At 42.2% G+C, this 24,103-nt stretch overlaps 1 protein-coding gene across 10 annotated transcripts in view; it reads left to right on the top strand.

Annotated features, from left to right (window-relative positions):
• The window catches only part of UNC13B (unc-13 homolog B), a 207,969-nt gene that overhangs the window by 159,082 nt on the left and 24,784 nt on the right, over nucleotides 1-24,103 (top strand). For all 10 annotated transcript variants that reach the window (XM_030969552.1, XM_030969548.1, XM_030969542.1 and 7 more), the window contains 6 exons: nucleotides 6,636-6,762; nucleotides 12,501-12,597; nucleotides 13,398-13,541; nucleotides 13,677-13,754; nucleotides 14,301-14,378; nucleotides 21,356-21,444. In XM_030969552.1, coding sequence (XP_030825412.1) covers nucleotides 6,636-6,762; nucleotides 12,501-12,597; nucleotides 13,398-13,541; nucleotides 13,677-13,754; nucleotides 14,301-14,378; nucleotides 21,356-21,444 — 613 coding nt within the window. The remainder of the gene's footprint in view (nucleotides 1-6,635; nucleotides 6,763-12,500; nucleotides 12,598-13,397; nucleotides 13,542-13,676; nucleotides 13,755-14,300; nucleotides 14,379-21,355; nucleotides 21,445-24,103) is intronic.

The raw sequence follows: 24,103 nt of genomic DNA, 5'->3' as shown, positions 1-24,103 counted from the left end.
CCAAACCGAAGTCAAGCTTCTACTTTTGGCCACTTACAAAATTTTGCTCAATCCACTCGTCCCCACTTTGATGTGAACTCACTTACAGGAGTGACAGCCAATTAGACTCTTCAGATTGCTAGGAAAAAAATGCTGCCAGTAAGACAGCTGCCTGCATTTTGTTCTTTGGAAACAGTCTGTGGGGTTGCTCTGTAGGTGAAAAAGATTGACTCCATTTATTTTATTAATCTCTGTCAGTGCAACAGATGTAGAGACTGTGCTGTAGGGGGACACTTTGTCAGGGGAAGGCTTGAATCTCACATGCTGCAGGGCTGGATGAAATGTTCTCAATTCTGTGTTAGGAACATTTTATATATGCTTGTACCCCACAGTGCCTTTGTCTTGTGAGGTCAAGCTTGTGTAAGAACACTGGGAAGAAGGACTGTGACCTACTAACTTTGTTGAAGAGTCTCTTCTATAGTGACTGTCACAGCTTACTCATGTGTTAGAGATAAGGCAATGGTGATAATTTCGTGTTCTCTTTTCCCTAGAAACCATTTGCTCCAGCAAACCATTTTAGCTCCCCTTTCAATTTTGTCCTTATTTATCTAGGAGGGATAGATCACCTTTCCTATGAAGAAAGACTGAGAGAATTGCATTTGTTCAGCCTTTGGGGTGATCTACTTGGGGTACCTGAAGGGACCCTACAAGAATAATGGAGAGGGGCTTTTTGCAAGAGTGTATAGTGACAGGACAAGGGAGAATGGCTTCAAACTGAAAGAGAATAGATTGAAATTAGGTATTACGAAAAAATTCTTCCCTGTGAGGGTGGTGAGGCACTGGCACAGGTTGCCCAGAGAAACTGGTTTTGCCCCATCCCTGGCTGTGTTCAAGGCCAGGTTGCATGGGGCTTGGAGCAACCTGATCTGGTGGAAAGTGTCCCTACCTGTGGCAGCGGGTTGGAATGACATGATCTTTACAGTCCCTTCCGGGCTAAGCCACTCTATGGTTCTTTCTACTCCTGTGTGCTTTTCTTCAGGAATTTATAATGAAATTTCCTCTCATACATGTTAAAAATGCCCTATCTTCCTCCTTTGTCTGCAGCAGTGAGAACTGCAATTACATGTCTCCAGATCTTGTTGCTCACCTTCCTAAGAATTCCTTTCCCTGTTGCATCCAATGTGCAGCTGTATGACTGTCAAAGGGGACATGATTTTTTTTTCTTTATTTGGTTGCCAGTGCCCAGATTAGCTTGGTCTCCCAAGTTTTCTCTTTTCATGTCTCATACCATGTCCCCACTGATAACTCTGGGCTTATTTTACCTTTTCCTGATATCCTTCTGGTCACTTGTGAGCTTCTTAAGACAAGCATTGGTATCACCCATGAGTTCCTCAGTGCATAGTAAATACTTGTTAAAAAGAGCATCCCTCTTCAGAATATTTCTTGGTGACAGAAGTTGATATAAATGCAGCTGGTGGACAGGGATTTTGCATTTTGAACAAAAATCTAAAAACTGCATGGTAATTTATTTGTAGTCTAACTGTTCAAGTTCTGCAGGAGGGTTGAACAGTGATAGAGTCTGTGTTAGGATGTGTCTCTTCCAAATATATATTCAAGAAATGCTTAGGGTGCAGAATTCTATTTGAGGCAAGTGTGATTCCTCACACTGCTCTGCTCTCCAGAAACTTGTGAAGATAACCTTTAGAACAAGCTCTACAATAATTCAATTACAGGCCTTACTACATACATTTTAAATACAGATGATTGCATTAGCTCACTGCATTTTTTTTAACTAGGGGAAAAGGGATTAAAGGAAACTGATTAAATGATGTGTAGGATGATAATTAGATTTGCCACCCTCAGCTCTTGGCTCTGTCATTTCTCAGGTTCAGCTGCTGGTTTTTCTACCAGTTAACCTGCGCCAAGAGTTTCATATTCCTTTTCCCAATTTGTGGCATAATCCCTGGGTACATTTCTTGTCTGCTCTGAGATCAGGAGCTCTGCAACAAAAGCTAATCTATTTTTTGGAGATATGTGCACATGAGCACAGAGTGTAGTACTTGCCCCTAATTTTCTTCATGGTGTTTTCCCTTATGTTCTGTTCCTAAGTTCTGGATAACATGAGCTCATTCACCTCACCAAGTGGTAAGTTCATACTCCTTGATAGAGCTTGTAGCTGTGAGTAGACAAAGACTTTTATTTGTTACCCATAGTTTTAGCACTTTGGATGTAGTATGTAACACTAGCTCTAGAGTTCTGTAGTTTTTATGCCAGCAATAAACAGACCTGCAAAGAAGACTTGAAAGACCATACTGCTGCTGTAGATATGGAGGGCATGTGCTGTAAGGAGACTTTGGAGGAGAAGGAGTTCAGACCTGGCTGCATGAAACTGCCTGCTCCTTCCTTCCTTCCTGCCTGATGCTTCCACACTGCTCTCCAGTAGGGAGTGTGGAAGAGACTTGGGAGGTTCAGGTGGGAGATGGCTTCTCTGAGCTGGACAGCAGTGCCTGGTGTCTGAGTTTTTCTTCTCCCCATTGTGCCTATCTCCTCTAAGCTGAAGCTTACCCCCATATGCACCATGCAGCCTGTGCAGGACAATGCATAAATCCTAATTTATGCCTAGAATGTGGAGGGATTCAGACCCAGAATTCATGCCAGCCTGTGGATGCTGTGGCAGTTTGTTCTTTGGGCACCTTCTGGAGCGTTAGATTGCTATTATGTAAAATTTTGAATCATAAAAATGAAACACCTATTCTCTGTATAAATCAGCAGCTAGTAGCAGTAGGCACGGCAGCAGTGTGCTTGACTGCTGGATATTGTGCCTTTGGATATTAGTCCTATCCTCCTTTGGACTCAGTGTCTGAGGCACAGCAGAATCTCCAGGATTTACCCCACTGGTTTTCTCTCTCCCCCAAAGCAGTGACTACTCAAGGCACCATGCACAGCCAACCCAGCATTTCCCTGTTTGCTGGGTCTTTGAGAAGTGTCCCTTGTTCCCCATCGGCCCAAGAGTAAAACATGTTAGATACACATGCCCCAGACTTCGTTGGCAGGCTTATGTTACCCTGGAGTCACTGCAGGGTAGAGGATGATTTTCCAAGCTGTACAAGTTAGCTCCACCCTTGAGACACTGCCCAGTGCTCAAGCAGCTGGATATCCTCTCTGTTAGCACACTAACTGTAGTTAGTAGTTTTCTCATTGACCTCCCTGAAACCTCTGTCACCCAGAAATCACAAACACCTCAAGCAAAGAGGCTTCTGCTCTTCCTTTGCTAGGAACACCTTAAAAGATACTAATAGAAAATCAACGTCATCCTTGACAGCAACATTTCATCTTAGTTTGGACACATCAGTGTTAGGAGAGCTGCAAATTGGAAACATCTCTGATAGGGAAAGAGACTGAGTAGACTTGGCAGGCAGGATTGAAATAAATCATTCTGCCACTTTCTCACTTCTAATAAGGAGAAGGGGATCAGAGGCACACACAGATGCCAGCTATCTAAAGTGTTGACACTTCAACAGCCCTGGTACCTATTAGAGTTTCTGTACAGAAATTTGGCATTATTTGCTGGAAGTTAACCCATGAAAAATAGGCTAACAATCAAGAAAAAAAGAAATCTGTGGTTGAGGAGTGTGTAGGTAGAAGTCCTGTTCTCTGCCTGAAAAGGAGAACTGGACATAATACTAGAAAGTGTGCAGCAGTTCCCTATTAATGCCTTAATAATATGGCCTTGGTTACTCCAAAAGCTTTTCTCTGAAGAAGGCTGCAGCTCAAATCTGCTAAGGAAGTGTGGGAGACTTACAGAACTCTGTGGTCTTTTCAGGGTAAAACACAGCAGTTGCTGCACAGTATCTGTGTCCTCTTCTGCTGCTGCTGCTAAGCTCTTTTAAAGCCAGCAGGTTATAAAGCAGAACAGAAATGTTCTAAGAGTGATGGCTGTCAGGATCTTCACTTCACTTTTTCTAAAATGGGTTTTCAATATGTGCCTCTGACTGATGTGTTTCGATGTCACCTTCAGGTGGTCTTAAACATTTCCGCTTACAAAGGAAGCAACTGATCAAAACTATGTGAGGTCCATTGAAAGGGGAAGGGATGATGCAAGCTGGGGATGGGGGAGGTTGGGTCTTTGTTGGCTTTCCTTGTCCTCCAGAACGTTTGAGCTGTTCATTCTTGTCTTCTCTCTGTCACAAGCCCCTCCTTTCTTTCGAATACGTAAAGTTCTCTTCTATGGTGGTAAGACCTCTCCTTTCTTTTAGTTTCCTGTGATTTATCCCTTAGTGTCAAGTGTCTCCTTTAGTGCCTAGATGACCAGGTAGTCCTAGTAGCTGTACTTGGGTTTATGCTTCTATGGCTGCTTTGCATCTTCTTCTGCAACTTAGAAGTGTTTTAGATGTCCTAGAAAACAGGAAGAAGCTTGAATTGCTTGCTTTTATTGCATTGTTTAATTTTGAGGAACTAAATCTGATTTAAGTCCTTTTTACATCCAAGTCAGACCTTTCCTCGGCAGGAACAGCACTTTCCACGTGCGGGAGCAGCAGCTGGCGGCAGCACACATCTGAGTTAATGAAGTTATAATTGTCCATCAGTTTCCTCACTCACAGGGAGCAGAGCAGGCACAGTTATTGCTCTGTTTGTTTCCAGTTTTAGATCTGCAGAGGGAGTTCTCATTTTCTTCTACCTTTGGTTGAAGTATAGCAGAGGGTCAGCAGTTCAGACTCTGAGTATACTCCTGCTTTCTTAGTGCTCAAGAAAGATACGAGGTTATTAATGTAAAACAGGAATGGACTTGTTATACAGTTCCCTGTGGAGTGAAATGGACCATAGTACATGTAATTTGTCCATTGAACCATCAGTCCTGAGGATTATGTCTCTCAGATACTGGGCATTTTAATCTCTTCAAAACAAAGCTTGGGTTTCTCTTTCTTTCTTTTATTCTTTTTCTTTTTTTTTTTTTTTTTGAGATTGTATCTGTGTGGGTCTGTGACATGAGCTAGAGGGAAATGTGTATTGCACTCCTACAAAAGCTTACAAACAGACCACTGGAACATTCAGCTGCTTGATAGTTGACAAAGGTTTATGGAAATATTGGTATGAACATTTCTCTGGATTTTGTCTTCAGTTAAGTAATTCACACTTGATTTGGACTTTATTCTTGTCATGTTGATGAAGGTTCACGAGAGATGTGGAAGTTTCTCAATGTTTTGAATTAGTTGCAAGAATTCACATTTACCTGACAATAGATATTGTTGTAAGATAGGCTTGCCTATCAGTTAATAAGCCATTCAGAGTTGAGAAAAATACTCACTCTTTTTAACATAGCTGAAACCTGTCTGCACATGAGCAGTGATGCCCTTGGAAAGTTACATCAGTGATGAGGTTTCCATGTTAAAGGTCGAAAGAAGAGTCTAAAATGAAATACTGGGGTAAAAACCTGAGGCTAAGCCAAAATCATGTATGTTTTAGTATAGTATCTCACATTGTAGTCATGGACTAGCAGCTTGCTGTAGTGCTAGAGTGAACAAAGAAGCTTGGCACAAAATGTATTCCTGCTGTGAAACTTGGCAGAAGAAAGAGATGGATACAGACAGGAGGCACAGAGGAGCAGCAGTGCAGAATTGATCACCTGATGATGCAGGGTCACAGTGCAGGCAAAAGTCAGCTGCTGAGTCCTCATATCATGAAAAAGGAATTAATTTTAATCTCTTCAAGGAAGATTTGGAAGAAAAGCAGTGCAGTAGAAGGATCTGCCTGTGTAAGCACATGAGGGGTGGCTTGGGAGAAAGCATTGAGCTGCTTTTGGGAGAATTTAGCAAGTATTTTAAATACATAATTGTGGGCTGATCAGAGGTGGGAGTCAATTACTGAAAGATGGTAGTGTGGATGGAGGCTGTGAAGAGCCTTGAGAGTGAAGACGTGGACCATACATTTCTCCTGATAAGGAAGGGGAGCAGTGCTCTGTGGAGATGATCTCTGCAGAAACGTAGGGCCAGTGCTTTAGTGGTGTAGGTGTGTGGGAAGGGTTGTGTTGTGGAGGTACAGGCATTATACAGGGAGAAACTGCATTTTCCCAGCATTGCCTGGGTACAAAAACATAGGAGACCTGGCAGGAGGAAGAAGCTCAGCAGCAGACCTTGCTTTGTGGAAGAGGAATATTAATTTCTCCAAGTGGGAGCAAAGAAGTTTGCAGTTCCTGTGTAGCTCATTTGATCTTGTTTGAGTCACACTGTCAAACTCTTGGTGCTTTCTACTGTTGTCTCATAGGGGATGTAATGTAACATGTTGCCATTGCCTTTGTTTATATCCAAGGATGAACAGATTTGCTCGCCTTGGTTTTTCCCCTGCAAAGATGGAGTCTCAACTGTGATATGTTAAATGAAAAGGCCATGAGACATTGCTCTGTTTTTATTGCTTTGACAACAAAAAATGTTCAACAAATGGAAGTATTAATTAGAGCTGCAGAAAAATCTCTAGAGCCCCAATAGTCCCAGCCTCGAAGAACTCCTGCCTTGCTGCCAAAACCCTGTGTTGTGAAGATTTTGTGGCTCTATAGATGCTTCATCCTCAGCAACCTTGCATTCTGCAGACATGCTTCCCATGCCTGGTGTGGTTACAGTGGTGAATTCAGACCTAACTGCTTTTATTCCCCTTCCTTACAGAGCATGAGAAACACAGACTGTGTAAAAGTGCGGACTATATGAATTTACACTTCAAAGTGAAGTGGCTGTACAATGAATACGTTCGTGATCTGCCTGCCTTCAAGGGAAAAGTGCCTGAATATCCAGCGTGAGTATTTTAAGTCTCCTGTAGTAAATCCCCACTATCTATTTCCTTTTGTTACTTCGGTGGTAGGGTGGCCATTTGGATCTCCTGTGGCTGCCTTCAAGATACATAATTTCTTACCTCTCAGTTTTCTGTGTTTGTGTGCATGTTTTTCCCCTGTGGTGTTCTGTGCCACTGCCCCTCACCCAGCTCAATCCATTATCGTACAATATCTCCCAACATTTCCAAAGCTTAGCATGGCATGGACAGACTTAAAGCTACTCTGTGCCTGCAGTGTGGGCAGTTCTTGAATGGAAGATGTGTGCCTACAGATATGCTTTATGCATATATACTGTACATGGATATCATATGTACACACACACAACAGGATTTGTAAGTAAAGATAATGTTTTTTCTTAGTAAGACTGGGTGGCTTAGTTGGAAGCATCAGATAAGCTGTTGCTCTTGAGCTCTAAGCAGTTGTTTGCAGCTTCTAACTTTAAAAGAGCAACAACAGGTTTCAGACCTGGAGAAGTTGTATGAGACCAAAAGGTTGTGAGAAGGTGTATGAGACCAGAAGGTTGTCTGAACAATGTGGGGAAAATGGTGTAGCTAGAGCCCCACAGCTGCCTCAAGCAACAGCAGGTACCCTGGGTCTTAGCAGTGCTTTAACTGGTTTTCAGAAGCTTTCAGTGGTGTTTGCTCCACAACTCCTTTTATCCCGTGCTTCAGTGTTACTCCTTCACTGGGTTTTGGGGATTTAACATACACTCTCCTTTTCACCCCCTCCAAATCTTTCTTGCTTCAGTTTGAGCTTGTTATGGCCTATATATAGGCTGCACATAGAGAATAAATTGTTCCTGCTTTACAGTAGTAAAATGCTTTTCTCGTGCTTCTTTATGGTCTTCTGCTGGTTCTTGTTTGTTCCTGACGTTCCTTCTAAGTGGGGTTTACTCACCCTTTCAAGACAATTTTTGTCTGAACATAACAGTTGGCCTTAAATACTGATTTTTCATCTAGACCTTGCCATGCATTGCCTTGCAGGCAGTGCTGTTGCTTTCATGTGTCATGTGCTGTGTTGAAAGCAACCTTTTTTATTTTCTTTTATTGAGAGATATTGCTGACTAGTGGTGCTCCCAGTGGGCCACTGGCTGCTCTGCAGGCACCCTCAGCATTGTGCCCCACCACACTGCTGTTCCTACCCTGTATATGACTGTTCTGTGCTGTCTAAATGCAGCACTTTACCCCTCTTAACAAACACATTATTCCTGTACTGTGTTTCCAGTTTGGCACTTTGAATTCTCTTGCCATGCTGTTGTGCATGCAGTCAGTCAAGCCTGGTGCTAGCTGCATGCTAATCAGACTTGAGGCAGTTGGGCATAATTGCTCAGTGTGGGCTGTGGGCCTGATTAAGAAATCAGGTCAGCAAGAGACATAAGCTGCTCACTGAGCAGGGTGCTAGAGTGACAGTCTCAGAAGCCCCTTTCTCTTTGCTGTGCCTGTGAGTCAGGGCAGTCTCATGCAAGCCATCAGATACTCTTAATCTTTCTTTTTCTCCTGTGTAATCAGGATAATGATGCTCGATTTTGTTCTGCAGTCTGTTCTGCTCTGCTGGCCTTTGTGGTAGAGCTTCAGTGCTCATATGCATTTGCAGCCACTGGCTTTGTTACTTCACCCTCCTATTTCAGTACAATAGCCACATTGTCAGACATAGGTGATGTTTTTCTCAGCCGTAACCTTCACCTCTCACAAAGTATCCCCCTGATATGAATTGTCCTTTGATTTGTTTCATCACAAGTATTTTTAGCCTCAGAACTTCCTTAAACAAAAGAGTCCACACATCAGGTTTGCACATTGGTAAACTCCTTAGATGAAACTGTTATAAATTATCAAATCGGAAACCAAATTTATAAGAAAATTTAGCAATGATTTATTAGATCGTTAACAAAATAGAATCTCGAGAAAGAAAAGCCACCACAGCCAAGGCAGTGTCAACCTCGGGTGTCGGCCCTGGGTGAACCTGGATCCGACCGACAAAGTGTCAGCGTCTCTCCAGAGGTTCACCCCAACTGCTTCATGCAGCGAACTTATATGCAGTTTATTCTGCCTGGGGCAGAAATGACCGAATGTTCTTTGTGTCTCTTCACATGTAGAACTGGGGCCATACATGTGCAGGAATAGACAAAAGTGAGTCCAGGTGTCTAGATGGATGTCTGGACGCTTCAGAAGAGTCTGCATTCACATGTAGCAGAGTGGCACCGGTGCTTGAGTGTGGTAGAGGCAATCTCCCAGGTGCAGGTCCCTCATGAGTGGCCCTGACATTCCAGGGAAGTCAGCAATCATGGCCCGGGAAGGTTCCATTCATACGTTAACAGACTTGATATTGTCTTAGACTCTGCTCCCAGCCGGGTGGTCAAAGACATAGCTTGGATTTTACAATATTTTATACATAAATAGCATTAATTATCTCTACCATATACTACAAAACTAAATTGCTGCTCTCCAGACAATGGTTGGGCTGTTGATGCCTCAGGTTTTAGCTTTTATATTTTTCAGATTCTATACTGCTTTAGTGTGTAGTTCTCAGCTTCATATTAGGGGATAGTAAGCTCTCTTCACAGAGTAGGGAGACAAAACAATTCCTTTTCTAGCTGGGGACCAAGGACAAATGATCCAAATCTTAGGCCCAAGAGCACAAACAATGGCAGAATGAAGAGAGAAAAACCAGAAGGGTGGGACTTCATAACCTAGAGTTATAACTGGACAATTAACTCCAATATGCTAATGGACCAGAACTTCTAAAAGTGAGAGACCTTGTGACAGGTCTTCCATTTTGTGACCATTTGGGTTCATCTTGGGTGTAGCCCTGGCTGGGCTCTTGCACTGCCCAAGGTGTATCCATTGAGGCCTTTTAATAAATACCTACTTTATTCTTTAACTCCATCTAGCCTCTGTTCTAGGTCAGCCTTTACAAGGCATCACTGTCTGTCTACTTGTCAGACAAAAGGCTATCCACAAATTCACTTTTCCAGTTTATAAACTCTGAGAAACCATGTTTCTAGTAGCCTTGAGATTTGATTGAACAAAGTGCAGGGTGCAAAGTATTGAAATTGAAGTTTTTATACTTCCTTTATTTTCCGAGCTTTATTAGAAGCTCGGAAGCATTTTCTGAAATGGAAGTAGCTATGTAACTAGGAGTGTATCTTCAAAACTTCCTCTCTGCCAGCTAAAAGCTGTGAAGTGCCAATTCCTGAAAAAAACCAGCTTTTTAGCTGTGTAAATACGTGCTTTGTTTAAGTACTGTTCCTAGTGTGCAGGTAGCATTGTGGCTCTACTGGAGACTGCCTCCTCTCTGGTGGGGGAAGATATTCCTTCCTTTGAGATCCTGTTCACTTATTCTGGCTCTCTTCATCAAACACAGTATTTATTATTTTACTCATGGGAGCCCTGCCTGCCTTCTTGCCTCAGTTTTTGCTGAGGCACAGAGATTGTTCCTTAGATACCCACAGCAAATGAGCAAGATTAATTCACCTGCAGAGTGTGACCATGAGGGAGCCAGGCTCATGGCCAAGCTGAAATGGTAGCCTTTTGTGTTACCTCACTGTTGTGCAGCCAAGAGAGGTGAACTTGCATTTAGTCCTGAAGTGCTGCTGCCTTTCCCAGCAGGCGGGACCGAAGTCTATTCTGTGCAGACCTTGTTTGGAGTGTTTGACTGTGCCATCTGGAGCCAGGCTGTGCTGACCCCTGTGAGCACAGGATGTCTCTGAAGCAGCACTGTGAGCCACTGCTGTGTGTGCTGGTGTGTGAGTCATTACAGCGTTTGCTTCCTGACCAATAGTTGAAGCAGAGGAAGGAGAAGATGTTTGCCATATAACAACATTTTGAAGCTATTTCTGCATGAAAGCAGAATATTTTTATTCATTTCTGTGCTAGATAATTTTGCATATTGTTCTGGATATGTTGCCTTCGTAGTCCTCAGAGTCTCCTGACTTGCTCAGCAGCCCAAGCTGATAGTAAAACATTATTGGTAATTGACCAAAGATAGTTCTAGGTCTGTGTTACAGCTCAAAGCATAGTTTGGCCCTGAATGTATGCATGGACTGGAAGTATTTGCAAATTATTTGCATCTCTTAGGTTTTTGTGTCAGCTAAAGGACAAAATTGAGGCTGGCTTTGCAGATGTACTTAAAGAATTTCCTGGTCTAAATGGTTCATTCAGCATTCATAATTAACCTCTTCCTGAAGGTAATGATTTCTTTTATTAGAGGGGGAGCAAATACACCACTCCTACCCACCCAACAGTACTGTTTTCTCTGCCACCTTTGCTTAGACAATTTGGCAAGACAGGTATACCTAGGCACTTGATTTCGTGTAGCAACATATCATATCCATAAAAATGGGCAGTGTTCTCAACAGCAAATGGCTCTTTCTTGTGAATGTGGTGCAATAACTAAGGCTGAATGACAATCAGGAAGTTGCTCTCCTTCTCAGAGTGAAAACTGTGGCTTATGGCATGAGCAAGTTGACCTGCGAGATGTGAAGCAACCAGCAGCTCACAGCCTGGGAACTGTGAAACAGGTGGAAGATGTATAGTTGTTTCCTTGTGAAGTGCCTGAGTTCCTTTCTAAGGCTTAAGCTGTTTAAAATACACAATTGCAGTTTAAAAGAAAACGTTGAAAACTTGAGAAACTTGCAGCAGACTTCAACATATGCTGACTTTCAGGAGCCTGAAGTGCCATTCAAAAGGAATTCTTCCAGAATACAGGAAGTCCATATGTCTGTGACAGTGTTCCACTGTTGCTGTCTATAATAAATAGGGCTACATAGACAGGTTGCTGTTGGCATTTTAACACTGTGTCAGTTACAATTTCCAATATTAGCATTGATGTGCTTTATATTTCAAAGTGTAGAGATTATTTAAGGCTATCTAGTATGCTCTGCCTGTGAATTTGCTCTTGATCTCCCTCTCATGTCTGGCACATGCTTTCACATTCTTTGCAAACTCAGCCCACAATTAGCACAATCTCTATGAACACAGCTGCCTGTGTAGAGAAGGCTGTACTCTGTAAAGCTCATATAATAATCTTTTGTTTGGACTGAATTACACGTGGACACATCTTTCTCTTGTTTGTGAATGCCGTTTAATAATATTTGAAATGAAGATTTGCTTCAGCTGTGCTGTGTTGGCACTTGCATGCAACAACCTCTAGACAGACATTTAAATGAGCCTGTAAGTGCTGTGTTACTGCTTAAACACAGGCAACAAAAACACACACACACACCCTTTTGTACTGTGTGTGTCCCTTGGAGCCAAGGACAGAGGGACCAGCTGTCAGATCCCATCACTGAAGCTGCTTCTCAGCTTGCCTATTTTCACACTACCTGTTTGGTACACCCAAATGAGCAGCAGAACACATGCCTGTGGGTCTGGAGGTCTTCTTGTGCTCTCTGGCATGTTAATGGAAGGGAAAAACATGACAAAGTGCTTTGAGGTGAAGCAAAGTTAAAGGTGGCTCTTGGGACGGGGGGGTGAAGGGGATGGTACCAAGAAGAGAAACAACAGGAAGAAGGACAAAAACAGCTCCGAACCAGCCCAAGTGATGGTAAGAGGCCCTGTTAGCTTGTGTAGAGGTGCAAGTATATTTGAGAACTTGGACTGCACACATGTGCAGCAGCATTCAGACATCTCACAGCTTCCACAAGGCCTGCTGGGGTTGGGTGCTGTTCCTCCTGCTGTAACTTGCTGTCTTTGCTCCCCTGCAGGTGGTTTGAGCAGTTTGTGATGCAGTGGCTGGATGAAAATGAAGATGTTTCCTTAGATTTCCTGCACGGTGCTCTGGAGAGAGATAAAAAAGATGGGGTATGTAGGTCACTACTTGGTGCTGCATCATACAGTACACAGAACCAAATAAAACACTATAAATTCAGCTGTCTTATAAATGGAGGATGTGGTCCTTTTTGCTACCTAAACAACTGGGAAACTCATTTATTTTAGTACTTTACAGGTCACAGAGAACTTTTTAATAGCAAGGTGCATATCATTCATTTTTGTCTGTTCTGCTGCTGTTAATCTGTCAGCCAGTGGTTTGGTGCTCTCTCAGCTCTCTCTGTTAGGGAGAAGTAATTGAAATTGAAAATTGAGGCACTTAGCATGTACTTAGTCATGCAGTGAGAATGTGACCTTAATCCACTGACAGACTAATCTTACTCTTAATTTGCTGAGTATTGCCAATGCAGAGAAGAGCTTTCCTGTTATTCAGTGACTGTTGGCACTGTAGTCTGTGATACTCATGCAACATTCTGTTTAATAGCTAAATCTAAAAGAAAATTAAAATAGCTCTTTACTCTCTCCTTCCTTCCTCATTAGCTGGCAGGCAAACCATGGATTTCAGGCAAACCATTAAGGATCTCAACCTCATCATACATTTCCCTGGTGCTTGTCACGATCATAGTTAGTGAAGGACAGTAAATTTATAATCCAACCAAAAAAGGCTATTTATCTCCTCTAGATCTTCTTGAGAGTTTTTGACTAATTCTGAGGAAGATGTAGGTTTTGGTAAAGTTACTCTGCCTTCAGTATGGCAGATGATGAAAACACCCATGGGTGGGTTTATTTCAGATCTTTCCATTCAACAGTGGCTCTCTGTACTTCTGTTTTAGTTCCAGCAAACATCCGAGCACGCTCTGTTCTCTTGCTCAGTGGTGGATGTGTTCACCCAGCTCAACCAGAGCTTTGAGATCATTAAGAAGCTGGAGTGCCCAGACCCTGTCATTGTTGCCCACTACAACAGGAGGTTTGCAAAGGTAATACCCTCAGCATCCAGATGTTTATCTTTTCTTAATGGGGTGTAAGACAGTATGATTTTTTTTTTCCTGCTTCCTGGAGTTCTTCTGTAGTGGTAGAGGACAAGTAACACTGTTCATGTCTTTTCTTCACAGACTATTGGGAAAGTGCTGATGCAGTATGCTGACATACTCTCCAAGAGCTTTGAGTCCTACTGTTCTAAGGAGAAACTGGTGAGTTATGCTGAGCTTCCCTTTTCCCCCAAAGAATCATGTAATTGTCCTGATGAAACCAGACTCACATTGCACCTGACTGTGGTGATGGTGTAAATATTTTCAGTGTTGTTTTTTATCATCATTTGGATGCATTTGAAGTTTGAATTCTGGCTTGGACCTAAAATAAAAACAGGTCCTGAAGATAATATGCAGGGTTTGGAGGCTGTTGGGTCCCCTTGAAATCAACTTCCACACTGCCTGTATTATGTGATTAAAAAAAACAAAAGTGGGCACGATTGCTCTGTAGGTCTGATACTGAGAGGGGTCTGTTCATCTAGGTATTCTGCAAATGGGAACTGACCATACCATTTCAAACTGGAAAAAAAATGATTTTTTTAAAAATTATTTTTTAAAATACATGTGAGTGCTGAAATCTCTGCATGCCATGCCTCCTATGTAACTCTCAGATCTGGTGGTACTTGGGAAAGGGTGTTGAGGCACAAAATCTCCCACTGGTGACAGTGTATTGGCATCCTGAGCAGTCATTTGCTTTTGTCCCTTCAGCCCTGCATCCTGATGAACAACATCCAACAACTGCGGGTGCAGCTGGAGAAGATGTTTGAAGCCATGGGTGGTAAAGAGGTAAGAGAGCTCAGAATCTGACTGTTATCCTCATTCCTCCTGCACTGTTTTTGCTGGGTTGTTTGCATCATATTGGTTCTTGAAGACTGCAGTCATGAGGAGAGCCTTGGGACACCTGGCACTGTAAGTGTGAGGGGACAGCCATGACTGAAGGCTTCCCAATGAAATCTGTAATAAAATCGTGAAGAAAACTTTTTGGAGCACAGAATAGCATAGAAAAGGAAAGAAAAGATTGGCTATTGTGTTCACATGGGCGTGGCTGGTGGAGGTCTCGGTACTGTGGGCGTTGAATCATTTTAGATGTCATATAAATGTGGGACAGTGCCTTTAGCATGAAATGTCCAGTATGTAATACATTACAGGCATGCAAATGAGTTCTCTGCTCGTGTTTTGAGGGATATTCAGATGTGTCCATTTGTTATGAGATGGTAATTTTGACAGAAATAATATTTTACTCCTCCAGGTCGCTGTTTTTGTTCTGCTGTAATATATGTATATTTTTTTTCTCTTCTTTTTTCATTGCTTTTCAAGATTCAGGAAGATGAAGAAAAGCCTGCTGATGCTGATGTTAGGAAAAATTATTTTCTAGTGCATTTTCTTTGGTTGTGTTGTGATAGAATCTGTGCTATGACCTGTACGCCAAGAGAAAAGTCAGCTTTGCTGATGGACAGCTCAGTTTTTGCCTGTATTGCTTTTCTAAATCTTGCTTATGCTCAGTGGCAGAATTCTGTGAAGTGGCAAAAATCTCAACAAATAGATTTACCCCATGAGGCAAGGAAAACTGCTGTCATTCTTTCACATGTCACCTCAATAATCCTGCATCAAGAACTAGCATTATATGCTTCCTGCTGTAATAGCAGCAGTAGCTAAATACTCATTTTTGGGAAAGAATAAACTTGTGATGAAATGTTTGCGAAGTGACCTATAAAAGTTTAATGCCTGTGCATATAATTTCCCTTATGGAATCAGTTTGCTACTATTTTCCGTAGTGGTAGCCATTAAGTAGGGTTTCCTATATTTAAAATTGAAAATATCCCTTGATACTGTATTAAATAAAGAGAGTAAAAAGGTCTTTCTTGAGGTTATTGGCTACTGTCTCTAAACTAAATCTCTTCTCTGCATTCTACCCTTTAAAACCTTCACAGGAGGTGTAAGTCAGGTAAAAAAGGGGTGATGAACCCACTGTTTCCCCTGTACTGTGGAATCAAAACACTGGAAGGGGAGAGAAACCCAGACAAGTGAAGAGTAAAACAGGAAGAAATCTGGCAAACACAATAAGAAGCTGTGGGGTATTTTGGTTTGTTTTTTTTTTTCATTTTCTTTTCAAATGGTGCTTATTGCACTTCATAGGGCTGCCACTGATCACCAGAAATAAATTGTGTTGTGTTAGGTGCCTGCACTATCTGCTGTCCCCGGAGGTTTCCTGCTTGGTGACTGTGTAGTACATTGCTTCTTGACTCAAAAACTGCCAGGTTCTCTGTTTTTCTAAAGTGAACAAGGTCTTGTCCTAGTTTGCATAGTCTGTTGGCTGCAGATTGAACCTGACAATTGGGTAACAATAGGTGAGACAACAGTTTTGACAGTAGAACTGACTGGAAATGCATCTGTGGGTTCTATCCTCCTTCAGGAAGGACAGTTTTTAATTTCTGTGGCAGATTTGTTCTATGATCATTTGTCCATGACACAGTAGCTTGCACAAAAGTAAGCATTATCCTGACTGCTCTATCCAAAAAGACTTCCTTGGGAGAGTAAGAAACTACCATAGTGGCATGCCCTGGTGTTCAGCTGTTCAACTTCTTGTGTTCTCAAAGGTGTTCTTGACAGCCAGGTACCAAATATTCCATTGTTCCTGTGGCAGGTATGTTACTTGTGCCATGTGTGCAGCCAGATCTTCGGACTGGTTTCAGTTACTGTGTGCTTGTGGCTTCATCTGCTTCTGGTTCCCAGATCCATCTCGATCTGCAGCTGTAGCTGTAGCACTGCACAGTTCTGGAAAGCTCTGAAATGCTGCTGCTATGTGGTGGTCTTTGCCAGTGGGTCCAGAACACACACCTAGGGAAATTCAGGTCACTTACTCCATTTTGCAGTGAGGGAAATGAAGGGACAGGGCTCACCTGTGGTCACCCTGCAGTGTAGTGGCATAACATGGAACAGAAGTGCTTGCTCAATCCTATTTATTGAGATTGGGCCCTGGATATAGTGGCTTTCTTTACTCTCTCCTCCACCCACTGCCCCCATTGAGTTATGGTGCCTTTTCCCTCATTTTTCTTACACTTTTCTAAACTGTAGTACTCAAAACAGGGCAAAAATTGCCCAGCATCTCTGAGTTTAATGTCAACATCTTATGATCTGTGAACATTACTACTCAGAAACAGTAAGGACAGCAGCAGAGCTTTAGATAACTATCTTTGGAGGGATTCCCTTGGGTCAAGGCAAATATATATAGACGTAAACACACATGCATACACAGAGAAGAGTACCTTAAATAAATTTTAGGAATTAGGATTAATGCTTTTCTTTCCCTTCTGAGCTATATTGATCTCATGGGATCAAAACAGTTTCATCATGACTCAGGAGCATTCTCAGACATCCCAAAGGCATGTGTTGGAAACTCAGTGTTTATGAAGTGGCAGATAGCATTAAAAGCGTAATGAATAGTGTGAAACTAGGGGGTGTGTCCTGGATATCTTCTGAAACCTTTTATTTCTCTGAACCATCTCCAATACAGCAGCAGAGCCGAGATTATAATTTAGGTCTCTGCTGGGATGGGCTACACACATTCAGTGGTAATGTTTGCCTGAACTTGGCCCCATTTATTTAACTATTCATACTTTACCTAATAAAACCTAATGTGACTTGCATTTTCTACCCACCTCTGTGGTTTTCCATCAGACTTCAGCCTACAGTCCATAATTTTGCTTAGCTTTTCATGAGTAATGAACTCATGACAGTGAAATGAAAAGGTGCTGTACTGCATTGCACACTGCTGGAGTCTAGATGTAGTGTGAAAGACTAGTTTAAAACATTTCTACACCTTTTTTCCCCAAGAGAAGCATGTGAGGTGAGTATAAGAGACAAGCACTGCCTAAGGAACCCAAGGAATTAGCTGCTGAGCAGCAGCATATTGTCATCATACAATTTTCATGCCTTTGGTTTCAAACTAATCTTCACAATTAAAGCTTCAGGAAACTCTCCTCTTAATGCTTTGCCGGGGTGAGCCCACATTTTAAATCCTAAGTTCACCACCTGAATAACAAATTGCAGGACAGCTTAGAAACAGCCAAGACTTATATAGAAATATGCTTAAAGGATTTGTGATATCTAGTGTTTGCTCCTCTTTAGCATCCCACATGCCATAGCTAAGGCTGCCCTAGTGTTTGAGAAGTTGGCAGCTATTGTTTGGATTCAGTACTCCATGTTTCTTACTCTTGAATCCTGTAGGAAAGTGGGAAGGTGCCTGAAAATTCAGTGCATGTCCTTAAAGGGGGGTTGAATCTGCTGAGTTCCCAGGGGCTGGTGGAGGGAGGCAGACCAAAAATCAGCAGCTTCAAATTGGAGGCAGATGAACTCCATAACTTGCTAAAGCTAAAATATGTTAGCAGGGCATAATTCTTCAGCTGCTGCTATGCCAGATCAGACCTGATGTTTTCATAAAGTCTCTGCCTTTTATAGATGGGAATTGATTAACATCTTTAGCTTTCTAGGAGGTCAGAGTCATGTCTCTCCACTTACACCACTTATAGAGAAGCCTTCCAGATCTGGCCACTTGTGCTTCACCAGTGTGTGTGGAAACCAAAGAAGAACTAATTCCATCTCCTGGAAAATTTGGAAGCCCATCACTGCAAATTCTTAGGCTCAGGGGTTCTTTTTCGTGCATGAGGAAAGGATGAGAAGATCATCCTAAATTCCAGTTGATAGCACTTCGGTATAAATGCCGCCATTCACATGAGCAGAGGACTTGAGGTTCCAGCTCTAAATGGGTTCAGATGAGACTTTGAGGCCCAGATTCTCTCAAAAGCCAAGTCCCAAATATTTTCAGAAAATTAATGGAGACTTGATTTCTTCCCTGAAGTTTAATGTGGAATTAGCTTTTTCCTCTTTGCACCTCAGTTTTCAGCATCACCCATTTAGCCTCAGACACAGAACTGTAGCTATGCCAGCCATTACTTCTACTGGAATTGAAACATTTGCTCAGAGATCAGAAGCTACCTCAGTGTGGCTACTGGCCCATGTTTTGCACAGAGAACTTTTCATTCTTCCTCTGAATTATCTCTAATATACCCACAGAATGGAGATCATAAGCCTTCTGAGAGAAGTGGTGTGGATGTGACATGTGGCAGTGACCCAGCTGCCTAATCCTGTTTTCTGCTGTACCAGCCAGATTTATCATGCAGTCCAAGTACATTTCCTGCTATCAGTGATAGCTGATATGCTTAAAATTCATTGACTGAGCAGCAACAGCAACACCGTTGTGGATTCATTTAAGCACTCTTATCAATGCTTCACCACATTGGCCAAGTTTGCAGTTAATACCACATGCTACAGTACTCAGTAACTGACATGTGATTTATGTGTGGGAAACAGCAGTACACACCTACCAGCACCTTCCTAATGAACTGATATCATACTCGGATAATTCCCCAGACTTTGCTTTTGAGCCAAAGCAGGCCAGTGCCTAAGCAATAACCATCAGTAATGTGTTATGTGCAGTCCTTGTTCCCCAGTAGCAGTTGCTGAGAAAACAACAGCTTTTCTAGCATGACAGGGGACTTTGTGGATGCTGAACCAGAATGCTTACTACCAGGGTTTGGCTTCCTGAGGATGAGGCTGGGCACCTCAAAGTTAGATGTGGGCAGCTGTCTTGCCAGTTGTACCCAGAGAGCTGTATGTGAGCTCATGTTCTGGAGGACTGAGAGTTCTTTACCACAGATAATGGAGCTCGTCCCCTTGGCAAAGCATTGTGTCAGCTGTCTCTTCTTGCAGTACTGGGACAACAATGCATTTGCTATGAGGAAGATCAGTTTGCAGTGAAATACAACAGTGAGGGGAAAGCTTAGACATAGCCAGGGAGCTCTCCAGGCCACCTCACAGTAAAATAAATCATTGATTGTGCAGTTCATGAACCAGGGCAACAAGTTGTTGATCCTGATCTCAAACATCATCTAGGCTCTGCATCTGATAGCTTATAAAGAAGTAGAAGTGAATAGTGAAGAATAATTTTCTTGTCTTGTGCCAAATTCTTCTGGCTTTTTTTTTTCCCTGACTGGAAAAGCAGTTAATTGAAATGTTTTGATGAATCATGAACTGGTCCTGCCTCAAATCTGTCAGAAATGGCTGAAATCAGAGGGCAGTTCAGTGCCATTAATAGTAGAGCAAATCAGGCAGCTTGTGACTCATTGTGCCTTCACGCAGTAGGAGGGAAGGATTAATGTAAGGGCAAGAGAAACCACCACCACCAAATGCTGTTTTTATTTTGTTACCTACAAGCTTGGCTAGAATGAATGCTGATTGTCATGACATTAGCTTCCTTCTGCCGTCACAGAGCAAGAGTGTTACAAGGATGATAGGAAGAGAAATTTACTTTAATAAAGGAAAAATAATCAGAGGCAGCAATGCCTAAAGTTACAACGCCTAAGTAATCATCATTTGCTTGATTGTTGGTTCTTACTTTAATTACTTTTAAAATTCTGATCCAGAAGTTTCATTAGCACAGGTTCAAATGCATAATAGAGTCAATTTTCCATGCCAGCTTACAACAGGAAAATGAGCAGATCAGATTCCAAATCCCCTAAGGCTCGGCTTTCTCTGACAGATGCTGAAGCAATATGAAGAGGGCTTCAGCACTGATTTTAGAGGTGGGAACTCCTGTCGTGTTCGAATCCTTTATAGATGGATATATCATAAAAGTCTAAACTGATTTTTAACCACAGTACTGGTACCTGGCTCATTACATTCCTAAAGAGATGCTCTGCCTAGGAGGAAGCTTTTTGTTTTACAAACGTCTTGCCTGCATACACAGGCAAATCTGTTTTACAAGTTACTTTTTATGAGCAAATGATGCCATAGCATTCATCCTGTGTTGCTAAGTGTACACACAGGTGTGTTGCTCGGAAGTGGCTCGTTTGAGGCTGGAGGGGTGATGGTAGCTGAAATACAAGACTCTGCAAATCATGTTCAATTTAAAAACAGGTGGCTTTGCAGTGATAAGAATGGAGGAAGCACTTCCTTACAGAACTTGCCAAGGTGTCAACAGCATTCATGTAGTGCTTGGGGAACATGTTTTTTGTTTTCCTCTGAACACTTGTGTACAAAAAGCTGTCTGGTTCCATGTGAGGGTAGAGCTGTGTTTGCTCAATACCACTAGCTGAGATTTTACTTTCCAAAACTGATCAACAAAAGTACACAACAGCTCCTGCCATGATACTGTGGCCAGATTTTCAAAACATCTGGGGTACAACCTTCTGAAAGCAGTGACTGAGTCAATATTCAGTTAAAATATGTGACAGCAGGAAGGAAGGTGAAATAGCTTCTTTCAAGATCATACATAGAGAAATGCACAAGTAGTAACAACCAGTCTGCAAAGCCCTGTGTCCTTCTAGACTCAGAGGGGTGACATGACCTGTGAGCCCAGGGCAAAGCACAGTACTTGATGGATTCTCAGCCCTAGATACATTCTTGGCCACAGGGAGTTCACATTCCCTTTCTTCCTGAACTTCACAAACATCAGGAAGGATATTGAAGGGTTATAGGAGCCTGGGGAAATTACTTGCTGCTTTTTAGGCAAATATCTGCTGACTGTTTCACAGCTTCTGTAGCAGCAGCAGCAGGCAGTGGAGGAGAGCATCCTACCTGGCAGAGTCCAGTGGGGATAGTTCACCTGCTTATTAAGTGTAGTCTCAACAGTGAAGAGAAGCACTGCGGAGGACAACAGACTGCCCTCTGGGTTCAAACTTAAATGCTTTTTTTTTCATCCACAGTTGGATGCAGAAGCAAGTGACCATCTCAAAGAGCTCCAGGTGAAGCTGAACAATGTTTTGGATGAGCTCAGTGCAGTGTTTGGTAACAGGTCAGTACTACAAGGTCCTTATCTTTGAAGCATTCCTTTCTTTTATCTAATCTCATTTAGTCAGGTTATGAAAGAAAAGAAACTCCTGTGAACTGCATTGTATTTTTCTTTTTGTCCTAAATTTATGGCCTTTAATATACAGAGACTACCTATAGAAATGAGAAACATTTTTGAAGTCTTTCTCTTCCTGTATTTCTCTGCTTGGAAATGTAGCACAGAGATCTCTCAACTGTGAAATGTATTTGAATTACACAGAGTGATTTTTTTTTCAGTAAGTAGTTCTTGTCAGTAACTGAATTTCCTGCTCCTTTACTGCTCAAAAAGCAGTTTCCAGCTTAGTGTTTATGGAGCAGCATTCTTGTTTAAACATTCTGCTCTAAATGTATGAAACAGCTGACTGATTTCTGATTGTTAAATGAATACTGGAATAAGAAGGAAACAGGTTTAGAATCTGAGATTGACCTGTTCTAAAGCTTCTGCAAATGTTATCTCGTGTTTCAGGGAGCTGTTTTAAGTATTGCCAGAGTAATTGATGGCAAATAAGTTTTATTGCAAATCATGTTTTCACTTACATGAGGATAAAATGAGCTCAACATTATAAGACTTCTGTAGTGAACTATAGAGCATGTCAGTTAAGTGAAATCTAAAATACAGAACTCCTGACTGATCTTTGAAAACAACCACTTCCCATTACAAACCGCATTCATTTCAGGTTGTACTGCATAACAGGATTAATGCAGGCATGAATTGTAGTGTAGCTTGAACATGGGCTAGGCAGAGAAAATTGTACCAACTTGGCCTCCTGGGGTCGGCAGGTTTGCAATTCCTATGGCTAAAAAATCATAGTGGGATTTGTCAAAGACTGTTTGAATTTCACCACACAAAGCTAAGCAGAGAAATAAGTGAGCAGTTCCCATGTCCAGTAATGTATGCTACAGCAAGAAATGGAAAGACTCAAACTGTAACTGAATGGAATCAGTAAAGTTCATAATTAGGCACAGAATGACTGAGAAATAATGATTAGGGAGGTGAATTCTTTTAATCTGAATATTGTCTCCATGGTGCCATTGCTACAAAACAATCTGGGGACAATCTTGACATATGATAATGTGATTTAAAGAGATTATCCAGTATCAGTGTACATATTGGGGAGTGTTTTAGAGAGATGAGCCAGCCAGAGATGCAGCCAGTCAGATGTCTCAGGTGCTTAATTTAGTCTTTAATAGTCTTAGAGAGTGAAAAGTAGAGCTGCAGTTCACTATACAAGCATGGTCTCCTAAACGACATAAACTTAGGAGATAAGACAGATATCCGCAATATTTTGTGCAGAGTCTGTAAACAGTTGCTCTTTCACCTCTGTGCACACCTAACACTGCAGATCTTAACTCTTCTTCATCTGTGAGATTAGCTGTATTTGATGAGAAGGCAACACATGTCCAGAGAGCCTCACTACCCTTGTGCTGAGTGAGGATTTCGTCTGGACACAGAAGCGTTTTCTACTTTGAGAGGAGATAAGTCTTGGAAGGGTTTATCCTTCATGCAAGTCTAGCTCCTGTTTGTTCTTGGAGGCTGTAGGAGTGAAGGAAGGAATTCCTGGAGGAATTAGGGAGCAGCAGGCCCCGTCTGACAGTATAGGTGAAGTTGTTTTTTTAGCCTGCTGCTGCCAAGGGCTCCTGTTAAGCTGTACATTTACACAAGTTTCACTTTCAGGTGAACCTGTTGCCGCAGTAACTGATCTGTTATTTTTCATAACACTGGCAACCATTTTCACTCATAGCACATTTTATCCATGAGGCCATTGTTATTTTCCATCCTTGACCTGGGGGGTTTAAAGCATCTTGAAGCAAGGTCCTGCAATTAATGAAGCAATGGGAGAACTGTGGGGTGGGATTGGCCTGTGACAGAGCAGGAACTGTTAATAGCATGGGAAATTTTTTATGCTCTTTTATTTGTCTCTGGTTAAGCTGACATTGCAGCCACAACTGAGTGCTGCAGGACTCTTTCTGCTAGAAATAGGGCACATGGGAGACAGCTCTGGAATTTTTCCAGTGAGAGGCAAGCTAGAATTGGGCAAGAAGGACCACGAGGCTAGAGGTGGCAGAGCAGGAAAAGTGACCAGGTGGAGAAGGAAGGTGAGAGCCATGGGACACTCACACCCAACCCATAGCTGTTCTGGTGGCTTGCACATAGAAGTTCAGGTCATTTATGCAGATGTAAAGCTGGCTTCCAAACTTCTGTACCTCCTCTTAAATCTTTACCCTAGCTCCTAACACTGGCTTCTCTTCCTGGCTTCAAACGTCTGTGCCATTAATGGATAGTTAAATGTCACTTGTAGTGCCTGTTGTTAGTAACTGTTCTTTTAAATGTCAAAGCATTTTCCTTTATTTGCAGAATTGATTAGTTGTCAGCTCTGCTGATCTATTCATAATTTTTAATCGCTGCATTATTTAATTTTGAATCTCCTCTTAGCAGGAAGAGGTGGAAAAGTAATTGTGCTTTAATACCTCATGTGTCACTTTGTTACAGGGAGACTGCACTTTGCACAGCTGAGCCCCACATCCCAATTTGACACTTGGCATGGGCTGTATGGCAGTGGACTGGTTTAAGCTGGTGCCTGCCTTCAGGCTCTCTCTGTTATTTTAAAGACTTAAGCTATGAT

Source organism: Camarhynchus parvulus, chromosome Z, assembly GCF_901933205.1.
Source record: "Camarhynchus parvulus chromosome Z, STF_HiC, whole genome shotgun sequence".
Classification (NCBI taxonomy): Eukaryota; Metazoa; Chordata; class Aves; order Passeriformes; family Thraupidae; genus Camarhynchus; species Camarhynchus parvulus.
Note: the sequence above shows the minus strand (reverse complement) of the source record. Positions and strands in the feature narration are given on the sequence as shown.